The sequence below is a fragment of the Rhipicephalus microplus genome, chromosome 2, assembly GCF_043290135.1.
Source record: "Rhipicephalus microplus isolate Deutch F79 chromosome 2, USDA_Rmic, whole genome shotgun sequence".
Classification (NCBI taxonomy): domain Eukaryota; kingdom Metazoa; phylum Arthropoda; class Arachnida; order Ixodida; family Ixodidae; genus Rhipicephalus; species Rhipicephalus microplus.
Genome location: NC_134701.1, coordinates 20,872,715 through 20,897,754, shown reverse-complemented (window position 1 = coordinate 20,897,754; position 25,040 = coordinate 20,872,715). Strand labels below are relative to the sequence as shown.

The 25,040-nt window shown below is 45.4% G+C and overlaps 2 protein-coding genes across 10 annotated transcripts in view; one reads left to right on the top strand and one right to left on the bottom strand.

The window, feature by feature from the left end:
• LOC119169183 (pseudouridine-5'-phosphate glycosidase) overlaps positions 1-25,040 on the top strand; it is a 2,087,124-nt gene that overhangs the window by 627,259 nt on the left and 1,434,825 nt on the right. The gene's annotated exons all lie outside the window — the stretch shown is intronic.
• LOC119169934 (CD151 antigen) overlaps positions 1-25,040 on the bottom strand; it is a 316,886-nt gene that overhangs the window by 24,617 nt on the left and 267,229 nt on the right. For all 4 annotated transcript variants that reach the window (XM_075886276.1, XM_075886277.1, XM_037420930.2 and 1 more), the window contains one exon: positions 11,037-11,204. In XM_075886276.1, coding sequence (XP_075742391.1) covers positions 11,037-11,204 — 168 coding nt within the window. The remainder of the gene's footprint in view (positions 1-11,036; positions 11,205-25,040) is intronic.

The following is a 25,040-nucleotide window of genomic DNA, read 5'->3' as shown; positions in this document are numbered from 1 at the left end:
TGCACCGAGGAAGACTGACGTCTGGCGCACCCCTGACCATCGCCCGCTCTGCTACCACTGCGGCGAGGCCGGACACACATACTGCCGTTGCCAGTACCGACAGATGGGATTGCGTGGCTTCGCCGTCAATGCACCGCGCCCACAGCCAGGAGAACGACCACGTGACATCGCCGACTACGTGACAGGAACTCAGTGGACACCACGAAGCCCTCGCGTTCGCCGTCGCCCAGCCGCCGCACGTCACCACACCACCGACAGTACTCTGGCCCAACGCGGGGCCAGTCTCCTAGCCCGTATCCGGGAAACTAAGGGCAGCAACCGGTGGAGGTGCGGTTGCTGTGCGACGAACTACCGAAGATCCTCCTCCGACGACGACGCCGCGACGGAGCTTTCCGAACACAACGCCAACCAGGCAAAGCCCTGACGGCGAAAGCTCACTTACCGAAGGTGGCCTGACGACGCAACATGGAAGCAGCGGAAGAAGCCGACGCAGCCGTGACCCGACACCACGCCCTAACTGTAATGCGAGACGGCGAATTAGCGACCTCGACGTTCTTATCGACGGCCGCAGTGTGACCGCTCTCGTCGATACTGGAGCCGACTATTCTGTCATCAGTGGGTCGTTCACCGCGAAGTTAAAGAAAGTTAGGACAGCTTGGAAAGGCCCTGAAATCCGCACAGCCGGAGGTCATCTCGTAACGCCTGCAGGAATCTGCACACCGAGAGTCACCATTAGCGGCCGTATTTATCTGACAGACTTCGTAGTCCTACAGCGTTGCTCGAGAGATGTCATCCTTGGCATGGACTTCTTATGCCTCCATGGTGCTGTCATCAACCTAAAAACAAAGTCGATAACGTTATCCACAGAAGAAGCACTACCGCCGCGCACGCCGTCTGGACACCATGCCTTGAATGTGCTGGAAGAACAAGTCACCATTCCGCCTCGCTCAAGCGTCATTATTTCATTCGGCGCTCCTGAATCACCTGACTTCGAAGGCGTCGTTGAAGGCAGTCAGCATCTGTTGGTCACCCGAAATATTTGCGTCGCAAGAGGAATTGCAGAGTTGCGGGGAGGCAAAGCAACGGTTATGCTCACAAATTTCAGCAATGAGTACAAACATGTGAACAAAGGAACAACGGTCGCATACATCGAAGAAATTGTCGAAGCCACCAGTGCTTTCGCCCTCGCCGACTCTGCGGAACCTGCTTAGAGGAACCAAGCCCCTCCCATAGCTTTCGACGTCAATCCCAGACTTCCGAACGATAAGCAAGAACAGCTCAAGGCCCTGCTCCTGCAATATGAAGATTGCTTTTCGTCGTCATCGAAAATTCGGCAGACCCCAATCACGAAACATCGCATCATAACCGAAGAAAATGCCAGACCACTCCGTCAGAGTCCGTACAGGGTTTGGACGCGAGAACGTGAGGCCATCAAGAGACAAGTTGATGAAATGCTGCGGGATGACATTATCCAGCCGTCCAAGAGCCCATGGGCATCCCCCGTGGTGTTAGTGAAGAAAAAGGATGGGACCCTACGTTTCTGCGTCGATTATCGCCGCCTGAACAAAATCACAAAAAAGAACGTGTATCCTCTCCCACGAATAGACGACGCACTTGATCGGCTCCATAACGCCAAGTACTTTTCGTCAATGGACCTCAAGACTGGCTATTGGCAAATCGAAGTCGACGAAAGAGACCGAGAGAAGACGGCGTTTATAACACCGGACGGACTCTTCGAGTTTAAGGTGATGCCCTTCGGCCTTTGCTCAGCGCCTGGAGCCTGAGACTTCAATAATATGACATTACTGTCATTTACAAGTCCGGCAAAAAACACTCCGACCCCGACTGTCTCTCTCGTGCGCCTGTCGACCAACCGCTACCCGACGACCCGGATGACGACTACTTCTTGGGAACGATAACTACAGACGACTTCGCTGAACGACAGCGGGCCGACCAGGAACTTAAGGCCCTAATAGAATACCTCGAAGGCAGGACCGCCGAAATCCCGAAGGTATTCAAGCGCGCACTTGTGTCGTTCTTCCTACGAAACGGTCTTCTACAAAAGAAAAACTTTTCACCGCTTCGAGCTAAGTACCTCCTTGTGGTGCCTTCAGCTCTGCGACCAGAACTTCTGCAGGCCCTGCACGACGATCCGACGGCAGGGCACCTCGGTGTTTCTCGCACGCTCGCGAGGATACAAGAAAGGTACTACTGGCCACGTCTTACCACCGACGTCACTCGTTATGTGAGGACATGCCGGGACTGTCAGCGACGCAAGACACCGCCGACAAGGCCAGCGGGACTTCTGCAGCCAATTGATCCACCTTGCCGACCTTTCCAGCAGATTGGTATGGACCTACTAGGGCCGTTCCCGACGTCGGCTTTCGGAAACAAGTGGATCGTGGTAGCTACCGACTACCTCACCCGCTACGCCGAGACAAAAGCCCTGCCAAAAGGCAGTGCATCCGAGGTAGCTAAGTTCTTCGTCGAAAATATCATCCTACGTCACGGCGCCCCGGAGGTCCTTATTACCGACAGAGGAACGGCATTCACTGCCGACTTAACTCAAGCGATCTTGGCATACAGCCAAACAAACCACCGCCGGACGACAGCGTACCACCCACAGACCAACAGCCTCACCGAGCGGCTTAACAAGACGATCGCCGACATGCTGTCAATGTACGTCGATGTCGAACACAAGACGTGGGATGCCATTCTTCCGTATGTGACCTTCGCATACAACATGGCGGTGCAGGAGACGACGCAGATATCTCCATACAAATTGGTCTACGGAAGGAGCCCGGCAACGACGCTCGATGCCATGTTACCCAACGTCACCGACGAAGAAAACCTCGATGTGAGCGAGTACCTTCATCGCGCCGAAGAAGCCCGACAACTTGCGCGGCTCCGTATCAAGAATCAACAGACGACCGACAGCCACCGTTACAACCTTCGACGACGCTTCGTGGAATACCAGCCCGGTGAACGTGTTTGGGTGTGGACGCCGATACGCCGACGTGGACTAAGTGAAAAGCTTCTGCGACGGTACTTCGGACCATACAGGGTGGTTCGACGTCTCGGCCCACTTGATTACGAGGTTGTCCCCGACGGCATCACGAACTTTTAACGACGCCGATCGCGACCTGAAGTCGTCCATGTCGCACGCCTCAAGCCGTTTCATGCGCGTTAACAAACTGAAACAGTGTTTTTTTTGTATTATTGTTGTATCGTAATTTATTCATTGTACTTTCTTGCATTATTATTGTACCTTCATCTTTAGTTAAAGCATCGAGACGATGCCTTTTTCAGAGGGGGGCAATGCCACGTTCCATTTCCCAAGTTTTTGTTATCGTCCCAAAACACCACACGATTCTCAGCGCAAACCGCGCCTGCAGTTTTCGAGAGGGTTCCGGACTGTAGTAGATCATTTCGATAAGATCACGCCCACTGTGCGAATGGTACAGATTGTTCTGGAACGTACGCCACCGCCAGCGATAGCGCTAGAACATTCGACGGCGGGAGTATAAATGCCGACGCGCTTCGTCGCTTGCCAGTTGTTGATCGAAGGCCGACGCTCCGTTCGCCGCTATCAGTCTGAGACTGCTATCTGTGCGAGACTGCTGCTATAATTGGACTTTGTTTACCGGGCACAGGTTCGCCCAAATAAACAGTTAAATCCCAACAAGAAGTCTCCTGTCTTCGGCCACGTCACGACCCCGTGGCAATATGGTGAGCGACAACTGACGTGCGTCCAAAGGGAGGTTGTCCGTGGTCGAAGGAGGCGCGGAAACGGTCAAGTAGTTGAATGAGCTGATTGCGCTAGTCTTGCGTAAGGCCGGTGTCTGGATTGTATGAAGGGAGCGGCGGTTGGGCAGGAGGTCGGCGGACGGCTTCTGCATAAGTCAGCGGTGCAGCAACTGATATTGGGGATGCGGACGAAGGGAGAGCCTCGGCAACTTGCATTTGAATAGCACGGCGAAGTGAGTGGTCCAGTGTTGTGGGGGTCTCGTTGATGGTGGCAACAAGAGAGAGCTGTCGAGCAACTTGCTCCCGGATGTACTGTTGAATTTGAGGCATTAACACGCTGTAGTCGGGGCCACTGCTTTTGCACCCCAAAGCCGAAATATCAGCTGTTTGCGTATTAGCGTGACGTGTAAAAATTCGTTGCTTGCGCAGCTCATCGAAACTTTGACATAGCTGAATCACGGCCGCGACGGTCTGTGGCTCTTTGGCCACAAGGATATGAAAAGCGTCGTCACCATTGCTTTTTAATATATTCTTTATTCTGTCAGCCTCCATCATCCTCGCATCAACTCGCCTACAGAGGCTCATCACATCCTCAATGTAGCTCTTGAAGCTCACACCATTTCGCTGAAATCGTCCCCGCAGGCCCAGTTCAGCACGAAGCTTGCGCATGGCTGGACGACCGAAAAACGAGGTGACGGGCTCTTTGAAAACCGACCAGGTGGGGATGTCGGATTGGTGGTTGGTGAACCATAGGTTGGCCAAATCCGTCAAGTAGAAGATGACGTGAGTCAGCTTCGCAGGGCCATCCCACTTGTTAATCGCGCTGGCACGCTCGTACTCTGCCAGCCAGTCCTCGACATCTTGATCTTCAGTGCCGTTGTATACTGGTGGGTCATGCAGACGAAGTACACCAGGGCACATGACAGGCAGCAGAGTGGAAGAGGCTTGTGGGGGATCGACGTGCTCGGTCATCGCGGACTGAGATGGTAGTTTACGGCTGCGGAGCTCCAGGACGTATATATATATATATATATATATATATATATATATATATATATATATATATATATATATATATATATATAGATAGATATATATATATATATATATATATATATATCCTGCCCACGGCAAGTTATCTTTTCACCCACTTTTCTTTCTTCTCATTTACATTACAATCGGCCTAATAACTTCCCCTATATCTTCCTTGGCATTATTGTCTGTTAGATCTCATTAATATTGTGCAAAACACGAAAAACGAGCCCTTAAGTATACACTTGTTTCCCATATATATATATATATATATATATATATATATATATATGTATGTATATGTATTGTTACGGTTGATTTAAAGGATAGGTGGATTTATTTACAGAGTGAGGATGAAGTTCGCCAGTCGTGGTAAAGATAAACTCCTCAGCCGCACCAGACAACGTCGTCTTTCTCTTCTACCTCCCCGGCACATACTACAGCCCGGCTTATACCGTAGCAATCCCCCGTTCACAGACGAAGCCCGCTGGGCGAGTTTAAGTCACTGGAGGGAGGAATCTTCTTGAGGCGAGCCACGTGCACCAACTGCGTTTGATTTGACTGACGAGAAGGTGTCGTCAAGCGTGCTACAATGTACGTCAGGTCAGTCAAGCGATATACAATGATGTAAGGGTCTGTGTACTGCAGTGAAAACTTCTGACATAAACCAGGTTTTCGTTGGGGGGGTTCACAACCACACGAATTCACCTTTGCGGAATAAAATGGCATCATGGCGCAGATCGTACCGTTGCTTGGAGGGATCTTGTGATGCCAGTGTGCCCAAGCGAGCAATTTGGCGGGCTTCTTCAGCCCAGCACAGTGTTTCGGCCACGGACTCATCAGTATGGAGCTTAAATGAGAGGATTGTATCAAAGGAGCTGCGTGGTGATCGAGTGTAGAGCAGGTAGAAGGGCGTGAAGTCCGTGGTCTCGTGCTTGGCTGTATTGTATGCGTATGTAATAAATAGTAAGATCTCATCTCCCAGTTTTTGTGACTGGATGCGACGTACATAGCGAGCATGTTAGTAAGAGTTCGATTGGTACGTTCTACAAGACCATTCGTCTGAGGATGGTAGAGTGTTGAATGTCTGAACTGTGAAGTGCAGAGGCGAAGCAATTTTTCCACAGGGCCCGTGATGAATTGGCAACCACTGTCACTGATGATTACTTTAGGAGGACCACGGCGAAGAACAATGGAGCTTAACAAAAAGGCAGCGACGCAATCAGCTGTGGAAGATGGTATCGCAGCGGTTTCGGTGTATCTGGTAAGGTGGTCGACACACACTATTATCCAGCGGTTGTTGTTCGAAGATCGCGGAAATGGGCCTAATAGGTCGATGCCCACTTGCTCGAAAGGCATAGTAGGCAGTTCTACGGGGTAAAGAAGGCCGTGCAGTGCACTGGTAGGTCGTTTGTGACGCTGGCAGTTCCCGCAGCTTGGGACGTATTGTTTTGTAAAATCTCGCATTCGAGGCCAGTAAAAATGCTGCTGCACTCAATGCGGGGTGCGAATGAGCCCAAGGTGTCCTGACGTTGAATCATCGTGCATAGTACGGAGAACGTCGCAACGAAGACTTTGAGGTACAACCAGTAAATAACGTGCGCCGGTGCCAGGTAGGTAGAAGAGAAAGCAAGCGGAACAAACGTTACTGCAGAGAGCTCAGATCCAAGGAGAGACGTGCATGACCTATGTCGAAGCAATCATGAAGCTCTGCAAGATCGTCAACCCTTCTATGTCAGAGGAAGACGAAGTTGGCCACCTGTTGACGGGCATTGCCGAGGTCGTGTATCAGTTCCTCATCAGCAAAGACAGCCTTGCTACGGTAACCGACGTCATAGGCCACTGTCGCACATTCGAGACCCAGAAGATGCGACGTATCACCCGCAAGTTCGGTCACCTACCGAATGTAACCATCGTGGCAAGTGATGACGAATACACGCCGCTATCTTGCGTCGACAATACGCCAGATCGTTCGAGAAGAGCTCACTCGACACGCTCTCCCAACGCCGTACGAAGCTACACCCGCACCACCTTCCTCTCGCCTACCCGTGTCAATTGCCGCACCAGACATCGTCGTCTTTCTCTTCTACCTACCCGGCACATACTATAGCCCAGCTCATACCATAGCATTATATATATATATATATATATATATATATATATATATATAGGACGTACGTGCGATGCGCCAGCGCTTTGTATTTTACGGCGTCATCCATTGGTGGATTCGGAGTGACCCACGAACTCTGCGCTGGAGCACTCTACTCTGGCGGAGGGCAACAGAAGAGATTCTACCAATGGAACACACACGCCCTCTCTGTAGCAAATGACAGGGTCAGGATAGAACCCGATGTGCACATCTCTCTTTTTGCTTGAGTGGGCACGCTGGGCACAGTGACGCTACGCTGGAAATACGTGAGCTCTCACGCGGGGCGCAATTGACACCACTGGCTGGAGCGCCCAAATTATGCACCGTTTCAAGAGGTGTCAAGGCACGAGGCGCTTGTGACTTCCGATCAAATCCACCGATTTTTTCGGAGTAGAAAGTGTTACTCCTTGTGGTGGATCTCGCGACATAGATGTTTGAGATATGCCAATGGAATATACGAACATACAGGGAGCACTGTCAATCTGCCAACGGAACAGTCTTGCTCCACATGGAGCAGCAGAAACTATTAACGGAAGTGCTACGAATCCGCCAATGGATGATACCATTAGTCAGAATGCGCTCACGCATTGGTGTGTTCCAGCCCGTGTAAATGACTGTGATAGTCTACCGTACTTCATTGCTCTACTGGCTTTTGTCGCAATAAAAATCGCAGCATGTGTAGTCTAGCCTTGCCGTGCTTTCTCTTGATTTTAGTGTGTAGCAATTTTGAAAGGAGAATTCTTCTGTCTGCGTTATGTTTGGTTCCGTCGGTAGGACGAATGCCAACACTGGTCGGTGCCGGTAAAAGTAAAAAACTGAAGCCACGTGTCGTTTTTGCAGGCTTCATCAAGTTTGGTTCTTTAAAAAAAGTCACAGCTTTGCCACAAAGGCGAAACAATGATCGCGGTAGCAAAAAATTGAAAAAGTCATGCACAGAATGAAAAGCAGCATTTTTCCTGCGTTTTTCTTGCGCAAATGACGCAAGAAACGTACTCTCTGGCAAAGATGCACGCGAATAAGCGTCTCAGTTGTTACTTCGCTGTGTCTCAAAAGCGCGCGCTTTTCGCGAACGGAGATGCGTATGCAGTGACCTTTGTGCACCCAGTAACTACAACAGACTCGTTCTAGGTAAAGCCAAGACGTACGATCTTCCCCTCCTCGCCCCCCCGAGATAAGGGCGCACGGTGGAGCTTCGCTCTAAAGCATTTTACGTCGCTCCTCTTTTTCTAAGTGGGGCAAAGTACGCGTGGGATATTAGAGTGGGCGCCGCCGCGCGATGTGGCGACGCCGCCACGCGCTCATTGTGCCATCTTGCTGATAATGCTGAAAACACAATTCTTCCCGAGATACCCATCAGCAGCGGTAAGTGGCATATATAAATAGCTTTCTCTTTGAACAATGGACGACATGCTTCTCGGTGGCTCAGTCGTAAACGGCTCGCATTCAGGACTTAGTGGTTCCAAGTTCAATCCCGCGTGCTAGAGTCTTTTTAAGATTTTTTTTGTTACGTTTTCATATATATATATACCTTTACATATACGGTAAATGACGCCGACGCCGGCGGTGAAATCCAGCGGAAAATGTCCGTATAATTGCTATCACGCATAATGAAACAGATACCTCAGTGGTCATTTTAGGCAAGCACACCCTTTCTTGTTGTTCTCATGAATGGAGGCGCACGCCATGGTCACGTTTTTCTGCCGTGTACAGGCAGGCATGCAGGCAAGCGAACACATAACCGGCAGTGCCAACAAGCGCCTATTTGAACACATGAGGGGAAAAAAAATGGGCAGATCTCACGTACAGCGGGAATCGATGATATACGAAGCATGAATGAAAAAGGTTGATATGTCACTTTAGGATCAACCCAACGTTGCGAGGTGGAGGTAAATGTTGCCGTACATAGCTCCCGTGTCATTATTATCATGTTTGAATGTGTCGTTTACCTTCGTCATCTATTCACGTCACGTGATACGAAATTTTGTATATGTGGAGCTAGCGAAATGGCCAGGAGCACGCTATGAGCGTGGTATGTTGTCATGTTCTTACTTGACACGGATGTCAGGATTATCATGCTTGCACCAGTAATATACTTTGTCATTCGTTAACGTCACTTAACTCCAAATTTGGTATATGTGGACCTAGCAAAACGGCCGCGAGCGCCTCATGAAGAGCCCAATAACCTCCAATGCAGCCTTGACGCGCGCGCGCTGGGCATAATGACCCCACGTTAGCAAAATGGGAGCACTCTATAGTCTGACGCCAGGCGCGACCGGTGCCCGTCGGCGTAGCCCGACGCCAACCGGTTCGAAATGCAACATGCTGCATTTCACGCCGATACGTTACCCAGACAACACTGCGTCTCCCTCTTTTCGTGATGGAGGTATGCCAAACGCGCCAAAAGGCGCATGCGTCAAAGCAACGCAGCGCGGCACGTGCTTGCGAGTATCAGGCAGGACCAGCGTCTGGCGGCCCAACGCCGGCGTGATGCGTCGAAATGAACGCCGGCGAGCACGCGCACCTGGTCAAGTCCAAATGTATTGGCGTCTTGACTGTGACATGTAGTTATGTTCTCAGATGACCCACATTTCATGATTATAATGTTTGCGCCAGTCACATACTTTCGTCATTCATTGACTTCGCGTAATACCGAGTTTGGTACATGTGAAGGTAGCAAAACGGCCACGAGCGCTTAATTAGTGTGGCATGTAGTCATGTTGTTACATGACACGCATTTCGTGATTATCATGTTTGCACCAGTCACAAGCCTTTGTCATCCATTCACGTACCGTAGTACCAAATTTGGTATATGTGACGCTAGCAAAACAGCTGCAAGTGCATCATAAGTTTGGCATGTATTCATGTTGTTACATGACAGGCATATCATAATTTCATGTTAGGGTCTGTTGCTTGTGTTCGCCATGCAATCATGTCATACCATACCAGTTTCGCAACATGCCATGTGAACGAAACCGCCGCAAGAGCTGCGACACCATAAAATGTAAATCATGACACTCATGACATCCATGTCATGACTTTCATGTTATGACTAGTCAAATAAGTTTCTATCTATCTATCTATCTATCTATCTATCTATCTATCTATCTATCTATCTATCTATCTATCTATCTATCTATCTATCTATCTACATACAGTCATGTTATGCTATACCAAGTTTGGTATTGATACCATTATGGAAACGGCCAGGAGAGCTAAAAATCTTAGGCGGCTCAGAGCTGGAGATGGAACGGCAAGATTGCGACGCCCATCTGCTTTCAATACGATTACGCGAGAGCCGGTTATCCCCTTGAAGGGGGAAGGGTTGCAATCTTGCCGTTCCCTATCAGCAACGAATGATTGTTTTGCTCTCTGCGAGATGACGGGACAAGAGACTGTGGTTGCTCTCGCTTCGGCTGGAGCGGGCAGGCCGCGCATCGCCGTGTTCCTTTTCATACAAATTGACAATGTACATATGGTTTTCTAGCTGTTGCATCACATAACATGTGTTTAACACTCAAGACGTCGGAGGGTGAATACTGAGACGCACGACTACCGCCCAAGATTTTTTTAGGAGCGAAGCTTCTTATGGTGTCACCCGTTCGTCTCCCGTTATCGTTTGTAACCACTGGTGACAAATACCCGAGAAAGTGGGTATGTGCCACAAGGGATAGACTTTTAGGGGCGAAGCTCCTTAAGCCGTAGGTCGTGTGTCCTCGATATATGTAGTAGGTAGTCACATCTCGTTTAGTTTTAAATGTCCGCTAGATGTAGGTACTAATAGATAATCAATATATGATGAAAAGATGCAATACGGTCTTACTTGGCGTATTCACTAGACAAACGAACATGTAGACGGACAGACGGACGCTTCACCCCCCCCACTCAATATTATTTAGTCCGTGAATATGCTGTGATCCTTTTCTTTCTCAACGCACTAAATTTCGTGCCGCTACATTGCCAACATTCGCGTCCTCTTTGTGGGTTTCCTGTATTATATACTTGATGCAATCTACGGCATCGGCTCGAGAACGTATACGTGAACTTTACTCTCGTTTTTGCGGTGCCATACTTACCTCCTTCGTGTGGATAAATGACACCGAGAGTATACCTGAAACTCGTCCATAAGGCCAGCTCTGAGTCCGGCGACAAGCGCCCGGTAACGGAAGAGCCAGGCCAGGCCCGCCAGGGCATCCCCGAGCAGAAGGGCGAACAGCAGTGCCCAATAGGCGTGCAGCAGCCGCTGGTTCATACGCAGGGCTCCAAGGCAGCCGAGGGCCTGCATACACACGCCAATCACTGTGAGCACGCATCACGAGGGAATCATTTACACTGCCACACATACTTCTCATTGCACAGTGCTTCGACACCTTTAGCTCAGCTGCAAGTTCATAATTTATAAGAATGAAATGCTCTTCACTTACTACCTGAGAGTTAGCTGTGATTATAAAACACGTTACGACACTGCAAAGAGCGTCATAAACACCACCCGGATTCAGTAAAAAAAGAAAAAAACACTGTTACGGGAACTACCGCTGCTTAGAAGTAAATAAATAGATAAACCCAAAAAAATGCATGGTAAAAGTGCACGGAAAATTGCGCACGTCCAGAAAATCAATCCTTCACGAGAGTGTAATGTCAAACATACGCGTTTTAAGAAGCTTGTCGAAATGTTGATGAACGCTACGAAGAACAAGTGTGATGCCGTCCGAAAACGAGCTTTTTGGGGCAAGGCCGTCATTTACGATTTATTTTATTTATTAATTTTTTATTTATTGATACTGCAGTCTCAAACAGAGACTATAGCAGGTGTGAGACAGAGGTACAGAGTATTCTGAAAGGGCAAAATAATATACACGCAGAAAATGCATAACGCGGACAATATAATGCATACAGTTAAAGCAACACAAATAGGGGTGCGAAACAAAATTCGATGTAATTAGTGAAATGCCAAGTAGGGTATATAAAATATACAGAGAATACATTGCCGGAAAAAAGATTCCATTTAATTGATAATCGAATTTTACAAGTGACACACAAAAAGGAACAAATGCAACAAAAGATATAATCAATGGTACTAAAGAACTACTCTAAGCTTTTTCAAACAATGAAAGTGATTCTTGTGTTACAATGTTATTAGTTAGGTTGTTCCAATCAGCAATAGTTCTACAGAAGAAAGAGTATTTAAAGCAATTATTTCGTGGAAATAAAGGAGCTATCATTAATGAGTGTCTTTGCCTGGTAGCATAACCCTCAGAAAAAGTGATAATGTGGGAGGTATCTATGTTGTAATGTCCTTTAACTATTTGGTACAAAAGTTTCAGTCGACAAATTTTATTTCTCTTCGAAACTGTGGGGAGCCCACTTCGTTTGATGACCTCAGTAACTGACGAACAACCATAAGAATTATATCTATAATGCACTACTTTTTTCTGTATTCTTTCTAATTTGCTGATGTTTGTTTTGGTGTAAGGGTCCCAAATAGACACGGCATATTCAAGCATGGGACATATAATTGATTGGTATGCAAGGAAGCGTACAGAAGGAGTTGCTAATTTTAAGGATCGTCGCAAGAAGAATAATTTATGTAACGCTTCATTTGTGATGACATCTACATATATGTTTTGACCATGATAGATTATTCGTGAACCATAAACCCAGGTACTTACATTCAGCAACCTCCGAGAGGCCTATATTCCATTAGCTCCGTAGTCAAATAAAAGTGGCTTTTTTTTGTGGGTTATTCGCATAAAGACCGTTTTGTCGTAATTAATAGTCATCTGCCACTCTTCGCACCATGAAATGATTTTTTGGAAGTTTTCATTTAACCTAATCTGGTCCTGAATTGAATATACTGTTTCATAAATCACGCAGTCGTCTGCATAGAGTTTAATCTTAACATTAATGTTGGTGATGATGTCATTTATATAAATTAAAAATAACAGAGGCCCAAGCACGAACCCCTGAGGTACGCCAGAAGCAACTTGAACTCGGTTGGAGCAGGTGCTATTTAGGGAAACGTATTGATACCGGTTTGTCAAGTAAGCTTTAATCCATGCTAATATCGTATGATTTGTTACAATAAGACCCAACTTGTGAAGTAATTTATTATGAGACACTTTATCAAACGCCTTCCTAAAATCCATGTAAATAGCGTCTGTTTGTTTTCCTTTGTTTATAGCTTCCGCGAAGTCATGTGTAATTCCAAGTAATTGTGTGTTAGTAGAATACCCACATCTGAAGCCGTGTTGTGCATCTGTTAGAACTTCATGCTTTTCAAGGAAATCTACTATGTGCTTATAAATTATGTGCTCGAAGATTTTGCATGAAGTAGATGTCAACGAAATAGGCCGATAATTGGCAATGTTGGATTTATCACCAGATTTAAACAGTGGTTTGACTCTGGCGGTTTTTCAGACCTCCGGCAATGCGCCGTCACTCAGAGATTTTTTAAATAATATGAGCAAATACTTTGCACACCACTCTGCATATCTTTTTAAGAAGGCGTTTGGGATATCGTCCAGGCCAGGAGATTTTTTAGCATCTATATTAAACAGAAGGTTAAAAATGCCCTGCTCAGAAATTTTTACATCCGGCATAGGTGGAAAAGACATACTAAGCACTGGAAGTAAATTATTATCTGTTGTAAATACAGATTTAAAATGATTATTGAAGGCATTGGAGGCCGCTGGGTCATCACTTATGACTTTTCCGTTAAGAGAAAATGAAGTAGTGTCACATGAACTCGGTTTAATAGACCTCCAAAGCTTTTCTGGAGACGTCTTAATAAAGGAAGGAAGTGATATATCATAGTACCTTGCCTTGTCCTCCTGAGTTTGTAGTTTTAGTTTTGTTGCTAATGTAGCAATGGCTTCGTCAAGTAGAGGACAAACCGAATTTCTGGCCTTTTGCTTTTTTAGTCTCCTAAGTTTTTGTTGTAGCTGGAGAGTTTGTCGAGTGATCCAAGCATTTTTACCAGCTGATTTTTTAGTTATTAGTGGCACATAGCGTGCTATACATTCCTGAACAATGTCTTTGAAAGTTAGCCATAGATCGTTTATATTGCTGGTGTTTTCTGAGAAAGCATTGAAGGAGAGGTCCAGGAAATCGAGGATTGACTCATCATCAGTGCGAGAAAAGTTCGGGTACTGGCGCTTGACAGTGGAATCAACATACGAAGCACCAGTTAAGGTTAATATGACAGCTTCATGATCAAATATTCCTGGTGCAACATCACACAATACATGATTTTTTACAGTACTGCTAACAAAAAAGAGATCTAGAATTGAAATTGCACTTTGAATTCTAGTAGGTTGAGATACAATCTGTAGCAAATCATAATTAAAAATCATGTCTAGTATTTTAATGTCACTTAGATCTGAAGACTGTGTGGAAAAAGTATTCCAATTTATACTCGGAAAATTGAAATCACCCGCGAGAATTAACCTGTTATTTGGTTTTATATAAGAGCACATGTAATCATCAAGATTTTCTAGAACCGAGACAGAGGAGTCAGGAGGCCTATAAATAGCTCCGAGAATGTATCGCATTTTATTTATATATGTAGCGCAAAAAATGCTTTCAACACCTGGAATATTAGGCATTCTAACGAGTTGTAAATATGCTCTAAATAATATAGCAACCCCGCCACCTCTCCTGTCCCGGTCTTTACGAAAGCAGACGTAGCTTTTTGGAACAAATTCGCTGTCGGATACCTCATCATTTAACCAAGTCTCTGTAAGCACAGCAATGTCTGGTTCATGAGTTAGAAACAGGGCTTCAAGCAGGACAGGTTTATTAACAATGCTACGGCAATTTACATTAAGGATAGATAGATTACGGGTACTTGCTTTCCGGTGTCATTTGTTACGCTTTGAAATTTTATATCTTTTACTGTTGGTTTCATCCCAACCATACGAAATGTCGTCTATATACAGCTTATCATATACCAGCTTTACTTTTGAACCATTTGCCTTTTCATGCATTGCCGTTTGCCACAATTTCTTCCTGGTTTCTCTAATACCGGCTGAAAAGTCCTCAGTGACCGAAACAGGAGATCCCTTTAGCTTGAAACATGCTTTAAGTATTGACGTTTTCTCGTGATAGTCCAACAACCTTATTATCACAGGACGATTTCTAGCGGTGTTTTACCCAGTCTGTGGCATCGTTCTATGCCATTTACAGTAATTCCAAGTTTTTGTAAGAACAAGTTTTCTTTGATAGTAGTTGTTAGATTTTCAGTAGTTTCAGAGACGGCCTCTTCAATGCCATACATAACTAGATTATTTCTCCTGCTCCTATTTTCAAGTTCTTCATTTCTTTGCGCTGCAAGAGCTACAGCTTCTTTAAGTTTAGCAACTGTTTTTTTCATTTCGTCTACTTCATTTTTAAGTGAAAGTAATGGGGCTAGTTGATGTTCCAAATTTCCAATACGGTCATTTAATTTGATAATGTCGGTTTTAATTTGACCCTGTTTAGCTAAAATGTTGGATTGACCTGAAAGTAACTGCATCAACAATTCCTTTTTAGTCGGGTCAGGGTTAGGTTCAACGTCACCACATGACAAAAGGCTAACTTTAAATGTGTAAATATCTATAACAAATTTTTGAATGTTTGGTGGGCATGGCAGCAGCAGCAAAAAGCGGTTATCGCTTCTGAAGCAATGGGTAGACAAGTATCTACTGACCTGAACGATAAAGCAGAAGGGGCTTAGCATTTTGCTGGAAGCGCCTAGTGCGCTGCTACCATACACACTGGTCGCTGCTTGTGGTGTTGGTCTTCTTATAGCAGCAGGATTGTCCACGTGATGAGATGTTATCCAGCAAGGAGCATGTGCAGATTCCAGTGCGTTCGGCAGAGTGACTTCACATAAAGTGAAGATACGTGTGTTCGGTGAAACGTTGACGCTGCCACTGTAATCCACGCAGATGTTCAGCATCGGTTGTAGGTAGATCCACGCAGCCGACACCTGAACGATAAAGCAGAAGGGGCTTAGCATTTTGCTGGAAGCGCCTAGTGCGCTGCTGCCATGCACACTGGTCGCTGCTTGTGGTGTTGGTCTTCTTATAGCAGCAGGATTGTCCACGTGATGAGATGTTGTCCAGCAAGGAGCATGCGCAGATTCCAGTGCGTTCAGCAGAGTGACTTCACATAAAGTGAAGATACGTGTGTTCGGTGAAACGTTGACACTGCCACTGTAATCCACGCAGATGTTCAGCATCGGTTGTAGGTAGATCCACGTAGCCGACACCTGAACGATAAAGCAGAAGGGGCTTAGCATTTTGCTGGAAACGCCTAGTGCGCTGCTGCCATGCACACACGACGAAACTACCTTTACGAATGCAAAAGCGAACTTTCAAAGGAGATTAGGCTGCTACGTAGACAGGTCAACGTACTGATGTAAACTCATCGGCAATCACACACACGTCCACTGATGGCGAATTTCATTCTGAGAACACGTCGAAAGTGCTGTTTTGTGAGCTGGTGTGTTTCAGTGGTTGAAAGACGCTGAGCGCTTTTTTTGCATGGTAAGAGCGCTGTCATCAAGTGGTATAGCGAGAGCGCTTTTCTTGCGTCAAGTGCAGCCAGGAGCAGTTTGCAGGGCTTTGATGCATGATTGGAATGATTGGATGCATGATTGGATGCAAAATTGGAATTCAATGCGATGGCATCGAACGCTGCCACAGACTCGGCATGCGAGAAAGTGAAAAGAAGCACCCTGTAATCTTTAAGTTGCTGGATTTCAGAACAAAGCTTGAAATTCATAAGAATACCAAAAAGCTGAAAGGAACCAACATATACATTAACGAAGATTTTTCTACACGCATACGGCAAATCCGCAAAACCTTGTGGGATCATTCGGTTGATATCCGTAAACAGGCATCTAAATATAGATTACAATGTGATTCCTTGATAGTAGACAGCGTTCGCTACACATGGGACAGTGTTCGCAAAACATTTGTTCAGGCTCCTCGTGCCACCGTTTCTAGGGACACAGAGTGACTCAGCAGTGAGCAGAAACTGACCCTTTTAAACATAAATGCTCGCAATCTGCTTAACAAGATTCAGGATTTCAACTGGCTAGTAGAGTGTCACCACCCATCAGTTATTTGTGTTACGGAGACATGGCTGAACAGCGCAATATCGGATTCTGAATTTTCGCCGCCAGCCTATTCGGTCATAAGAAATAACAGAAAATTTAGCAAAGGTGGTGGCATTGCTGTCTTTGTTAGAAAAGGCATCGAATTTTCAGTACTACCTGAACTTCCGAATACTGAGTCTGTTTCGTGCCGTTTAAAACTTTCTGGTTTAGTGACGGTAATTGGTGCTGTTTATCGTCCACCCAGTTCTGAAGATGTATTTTTCCACATTACAGAATATATAGCCCGTGACCGAATTAATAGTTACAAAATGATCATCACAGGCGATTTCAATGCTCCTTGTATTGATTGGGACTTGCTAACTTCAACAGATTGTGAAAAGACAATATGCTTCTTCCTGATTAGCATGGCTATTTTTTTACTTAACGCAAGTGGTTGAACGCCCAACCAGGGATAACTCTCTTCTGGATCTTGTGTTCATTAACGAAGAACTGCTGCAACATGGCTTTGAGTGTGACGTAATATATGGTTTATCTGATCACAAGGGTCTGTTATTGCAACCTAACGTGAGTCATGTACCTTGTAATCCGAGATTCAGCACCGTTACTGATTTCGCGCATGATAACGATCGTGCAATTGTAGAATTGTTGGAATGCTCCTTGGGTAGTTGCGTGACAAGCAGTGAATCATGCAGTGTTGACGCATTGTTAGAGCAGTTTTATAATTTGGTGTGCACCTGTGTGATGCAGTTCGTCCCTCATAAATGTGTAAAACATAACCCGAAGCATCCTTGGTACACACATGACATAATCCATCTTATACGACGCATTAAGCGCATACGCAAGCGAAACTGCCTCGATGCATCTCTTTTTTCGCTAAAATTTGAGCTAAAGACAAAAATGACAGAAGCAAAAAACATATAATACTACACGACGTTAACAACGTTCATGAAGGATAACCCATCAAAATTTTGGAAAAAAATACTTTCCTCTTCTCATGACTCTACAGCATTCATTATCAACGATCAAACTTGCACTGATCCTGTCACCATTTTTGAAGGCTGCAATAGATACTTTCACTCTGTCTTCAGCCAAGATGATGGTTCTCGTCCTCCTTTTATACATAACTCGGAACATGGATTTATCTCTATTTTAAACCTTGACATTCGCCGCCGCATCTCTAGTCTCAGCCTTTTTCATAAGTTTTTTTACAGCACCCTTCGTCATCCCTACATCGCCCCACCGGCCCGCATATCTCACCGCACGTGTCATTCGCTTCAAGTTGCCCGGCCGAGGATTAAGACGACCACCTTTTCTATGTCCTTCTTTGTTCGGACAGCAAAAGACTGGAATGACCTTCCCCATGATGTCATCACCACTGAATGCTCATCATCATTTTTTGATCGATTATGTGTCCACTTTTCGTGATAAAAATTTGTGGCAACAAAAAAAAATTTATATGTTAACCCACCCCTTATGTAATACCCCCTCGAGGGGTCTTTAAGGAAAATAAAGTTATGTTATGTTATGTTATGTGTTGCCGGGTTTCGAGGTAACTCACGCTGGGGTTCTTAACCTGTTGCTAAAAGTTGACACGATTAAAAGCACGGGACCTGAAGCCATACCCAACATGTTTTTGAAGAGATACTCAGAATGGAATTCCCATGATCTTACAGTGATCTTCAATAAATTTTTGGGCACTTCAACTATTCCCAAAGCTTGGAAAATTGTCAGCGTCGTTCCAGTATTTAAACCTGGTGACAAGCAGCTTATAGTAAATTGTAGAGCAATATCTCTTATTTCGACTTGCTGTAAGCTTCTTGAGCACATTATTCATAAGCATATTGTACAGTATTTAACTTTCTACAATCTTCTCTCACAAAGCCAGCACGGCTTTCACTCTGGTTTCTCCACTGTCACGCAACTCATTGAGTTTACACACGACATAGCTTCTGCACTCAATAGTCACGATCAACTAGACGCCATTTTCATTGATTATTCGAAAGCTTTTGACATGGTCTGCCACGAAAAGCTTTTCTGTAAACTGCAAGCAATATTAAAAAGTTATAAATTAATAGACTGGATCACTGACAATGTACACCTAAGATCTCAGTTCGTTACTTTTAATCGCATGCATTCTTCATCGGTAACAGTCACATCTGGAGTGCCTGAGGGTTCAGTGCTCGGACTTCTATTTATTTGTACTTTTTATTAATGATGTAATAAGTGTTATTATTAACACCAACGTCAAGTTACGCCTATATGCAGATGACTGTGTCCTGTACCGCACTGTTACTGATGCTAGGGATCAACAAGAATTAAACAAGGTATTTTGAATGTTCTTCGAAAGGAGTGATAGGTGGCAAATGAAAATAAATTTTACCAAAACAGTTGCCATGACTTTCGGTAACAAAAAGACGCCGCTGAAATACTCTTGCAATGCCAATGGTAGTTACTTGTCCCAAGTTAGTGAGTTCAAATATCTGGGTGTAATTTTTTCTCATAACATAAAATGGCATGCCCATATCAACCATATCTCTGCAAGAGCCCTTCGAAAACTTGGTTACATAAAGCGAACTTTAAAAAATGCAACGTAGGAATGTAAGCTGACTGCCTACAAATCACTAGTTCATCCGATACTAGATTACGCTTCAACTGTATGGTCTCCTCACCTCACGTGCGACATAAAGCAGCTAGAATCAATCCAGAAAAAGGCTATCAGATTCATCTTTGGTCGTTATGATCGCAGCTTCTCACCTTCATCACATTCTCACATTCTATCGTTGCAGACTTTGGAGCATATATGCGCAAACGCGAACGCGTAATTCTGCTGCACCAGATCGTCCGCACCCCATCCGGTATTCCGGGACCCTTCTTTTTTGTACCCGCAAATACACATGTCACTAGAAAAACCCCCACAGTGAACATTATTCCTTTCAGGACACATATTGACTGTTCTAAATTTTCGTTTTTTCCGTTCACAATTGAAACCTGGAACAACTTGGACGGTTCGCTTTGCGCATTGTCTTATGATGAGTTCGTTGGGAAACTACGACTACCAATCTTGTTCTAGTCTGTTTGCATTTTCTTAGCGGTTGTCTATTTTTCTGTGTTTCCATTAACATCTGTACTCGCACCTAACGAAAGATTTTGTTGTACAGCTATGTAAGCACATCATATCTCCATCTGTCTGCATAATTTTAGGGTTTATTTCTTTTGTTGTTTGTACTAAAATATGTACCCACTCTTGCTATGTTTCGAAATCGAGACAGCAGTATGTATAAATAAATATAAATAAAAGTGAAGTATAGCGAGAGTTTTTCCAAGCTCCCCACTCTCCATGTACAATTTTCCTTCAGCCGCCGAGCGCAATGGCGGTGCTAGCAACCACGTGTAGCCTGACATCCCTGATGTTGGGGCGCCGTTCACGCGGTTGGCTACGATGAAGGCTTGGAAGACTACGCAGCTACGTTTGCTGGATATGCCGTGGGACAAACGCATTAGGCCACTGCGGATTAGGACAATGGCGATCATGCGAATGAAAAATTCTGGGCGCATTTTGCTGTATGGCCTTCAGAAAATGACAGGGCTTTGAATGTTTCGATCACGTGTTATGCATCTTTCCAATTGTCAACCTCTCACCTGATCCCTCAAAGCTGGCCACATTCTAGTGGCAAAAGGCCAGTTTAAGTGTCCTGCCCCCCCCCCCGCCCCCCCTCTCACGACAGCACCTCATTATTTCTGTCCTCTCAATGAAATATGTATCATAAAACGCACTGTGATAGTGGGGCTCACTTGAATTCACATTTACTCGAAGGAAGCATACGTGCGAATGTACATGTATGTATTACAGTGAGTACACGAGTGAGTTAAAAGCATTTATATGAACAGCAGGAACAGTCACTCACAATAAATGAATATGAACGTGGCCATCATTTCACATCAATGAGCGTATTCGTAAATGAGACCTTGTCTATTGTACCACATCAATCTACAAGGCACGTCATGAGGCGTGGTATCATGAGATAGTGAAATCACTTAAAAGGCCACTCAGCAGGCTAAAAAAATACAAAAAGAATTCAGCGCTTCATTTTCTCAAGATATTTTTGCTCTTCTTGCGCGCTTCTGTGACGCAGACAGTAGTTCCAGTGACGTGTATATTGTTCATGCTCTCGAATGGTTCATATACGCGAAATATAAGATGTGATTTTTCTCCTGCACTGCTTTGCCATGCAGTCACCCATACATTCTTCCTTGTCTCACATAAATATCGTGTCTGATCAACTAACCAAGCTTCATTTTGTGTGTTTACAACAGCGCAAGCGGAGATAACAGCCTATAGCCGAGATGCACGAAATCCTGATAGGCTCAAGCGCTTAATCCTGGCATTGTTCACGTGCTTTTAAAAACTAAGGCGCGAAGAGAATGCATCGCATGTGCGAAGGGTAGCGGAGGAAAGGAAAAAAAAACCAACTCCTCGTTCTCGAATGCGGGGTGGCAAGGGGCACTTCAAGACACAGACCAACGATTCTGAAGGCACCCCGTTAAACATACTCTTAGCTGGAACGAGTTACCCTTAGGTAGCATGTTTCGTGAGTGAGTTTTCATTATACTGCTGAGCGATAAAAATAGCTATCGTTGCGGTCACCGACGCAATGCAGTGTATGTGGCATAAAAAGAAAACATGGCCGATCCTTCTTTCTAGGGATCGGTATAACAGGAAAATGTAACGTGTCTTCACAGAGGCCGTCGAGCCTTTATAATACATAGTTTCACCGTAAAAGTGAAAGGATGAATGCTACAGCAACCAATTACAAAGTAACGTGATGAACGGCAGGCTACTCGAGACTTGCAGTGCACACCTCAAGCCGAAAGCACGCCCGAATTGACCATATAGAAAACGAGTGCAGGCTAGCATTTGTCACAACTCAACATTTAAAGTGCTTGTCTAGCACAAAGAAACATGCAAGAAACGAGCACATAAGTATACACCAGACGAGCACAAACAGCTGCCATAATTCTCATTTCATTGTATGTGAGCAGCAGTGCTCAACATGTTCGTCTACGACAGGAACGCAAGTGCGCTCTTTGTTCCTTCCCAATTACGGAACGAGTTCTTGTTACATGTTCTTGTAAAGCAAAAAGAACGCGTTACAGTTACATTTCGGAAATTGAAACGTTTCGTTACACTGACGTTATAATTGACTTTTTATATAAAAATGTACCTTCCCTTAATCCTGAAACGAAATGAAGTAAGCTAACATTGAGCTATATATGCTATGCGAATTGGACATCGCCTACAACAGGTTATACAGAAGTAATTAAAAATGCTCGTAGTTGATTTTTAAAAGACCACTGTCCATACTACACAATTAGGCATGTCTTCCATACTACACAATTAGGCATGGCTAAGTGGCAAATATTGTTTGTATATATGCTCATCATTTTCAAGTCGCGCACATGGCACAGTTTCCAAGTCGGTCTTGAAAGGTGCAGTCAAGATATACCTCATTGAGACGTGTATATAGAAATCTCTACTCATGCACGTATGTCTATAAATTCCTTTCACTGAAAACCGCATAGACAATGCTAAAGCGTTCAACGAGCGCTGATTCAATATTTTATTGTGAGTCGCCAATAATTTCCACGAAACATCATTGCAAGTTGATGAACTTTTCTGCTTACAGTCGGCCAACGTAGTTTTGAGCAATTTTCTCTGTTTAGTGTGTTTTATTTCTTTCTCTCTCTTTGCCTGAGCATGCCCTATTTTCATATATCTTTCTTTCTCTCTTTCCTTCATTTCTCTCTTTTTTTCTCGCTCGTTCTGTGTCTCCTTTAATGTATTTGTTCCCCCCTCATTTCTTCCTCCACACCCTTAGCACACTTTCCCAACCCATTGTTATCATAAGCTGTGCTACCTTGTGCAGTGGTTCCTGAGGAACACATAGCTAATTATTTCCTCACCACTGAGACCTATATAGGAGCAAACGGACCCTCATCCAGAAAAGTTTTTGCGGTGGTTGGGTCCTTGTCGCAAAAAAAAGAAGAAAGAAGGGGCGCGGGCAGGAGGATGAGCCTCTGGCACTGGCTCACTCAGTTCAGTTGACCTTCTATGCAGCCAGCCAGGCGTTCGGGTCTCCTTCTTCATTTGTTACACTTTTATCTGGTGCCGAAAGCCACCCGGTCGTCTGGCCCTCGACTTTTGCCAATGAACCAAGGCGAACTACAGATAAAGCATAGTCTCTACCGGACCGCTATCACCAAAGCCACATCAAAGCTCGATGCCCTCCTGGCCGACTAAACGACCCTAGCCCACATGCTCCACGAGGTCCTCGCCATCATTGTGGCGAAAGATGCCCGAGAGATCTGGCTAATCTTTGCTACGAAGACTTGGAAGCAGACCTTTCTAGAGCCAGCAGGTACGAGGACAAAGTCATCTACGATCAAGAGAGAGTTCGTCGCGCAACTCAGACGCGGTCACCGACCCCACCCATATCCTTCGCAGTCGCATCCAGTCCACCCAGTAAGCCAGTCATATCCCCTTCGCAGCCAACCGTGACTTCGTCTTCGACCAGCCTCTCGACTACTCTAACTGCAACTTCGCAGCAAGCCGCGACTTCGCTTTCGACACGACTCCTCTCGCATCAACGCCTCAACGGGACCCGACTTTGCCTTCGCCCTCCCTCCCGATCGCAATGCCAGTATTTCACAACGCAATAACCCAGGCTACGCAGTTCGTCATGAACAAGACTGTGGAAAACTTGACTCAAACCAACCCATACCTGTCGGAAAGTTTTAGGTACATGCTGCAAGACCTGTCGCTGTTTACGCGATTCACGAAGCCTGAGTGCCAAGACTCGTCCGCAAAGTACGCTGCGGAAAGCTCATTGGGCAAGGGAAACTGTGGGTGCACCAAGCGCATCGACTGCAAGGGCCCAATTTCCAATAAACGTGCCGCAGTTTACCACAACAGTCCTACTTTCCAGACCCGAAGGACAAACACATGTAATTCTATGCGCCGCGCGGTACCGTAAACCTCCAAAATCTGCCTCAGGAGCAATAACACGTGGATCCCTACTACTCGCCCTACATGCACATCAAGCCTCATCCTGGCCGCAGGGTCTCTATTTGCCCTACATGCTCCTCAAGCCTCATCTTTGTGGTAGGGTCTCTCCCCTGAAGCCCGAACAAGTCGACCATAGTTACGGTGAGCAGCACCGCTGCTACCAGTCATAGTAAACAGGGTGCACACTATGACTGTGTACGACGCCGCCGAATACCAGAAAATCGCACCTTACGCCAGAGAGTTGCGCTAGATGTAATCCGTTTCACACTTGAGGGAAATCTCTGACCGCAAGGCATCGCTATCCGGAGAGCGCTGGAATCGCGCGCCGGCAGCAGCTCGCGCATGCACAGACGCTTGAGGCGCGTACTGACCAACCGCATCATCTGCGATAGGAGCACGCGCTGACCACATTGTCGGGCCGCCTGCTGATGCGTCCTTGCTGCGGAAACATACCCGATATTCTGTACTAAACGTTGTGCTATGCCAGCTTCTCAGCTTCTATTGGTGATAATTTATTTTATTTCTTTATTCATACAACACAGCTTCTAGCAGATGCTGTAAGCAGGAGTAGGAGTAACAAGTACAAAATAAACTGAACAAATCCAGAACAATAATCATGTTACAAAATAAAAAAAGAACAAGAAAGCAAAGAGCGCTTCAGAAAATTAAAATTTAAACAGCACACGCCACCTCTCAAGCACTGGCAGGCGCAGCCCATCTGCAAAACGACAAGTTAGTACTTTCTCGCGCAAAAAAAATAAGTAATAATATTAATCATAAATACAAAAACTAATAAGCCGCTGTTTGTGTGAGACATATAAAGAGCGTTTCAAACTATAATGGACATGAACAATATAAATAGATGGATGGATGGATATGACTGTACCCTTTAGATTGGGCGGTGGCTAGCGCCACCAAGCCGTAATACTTAATGAACCAAAAACTAGATT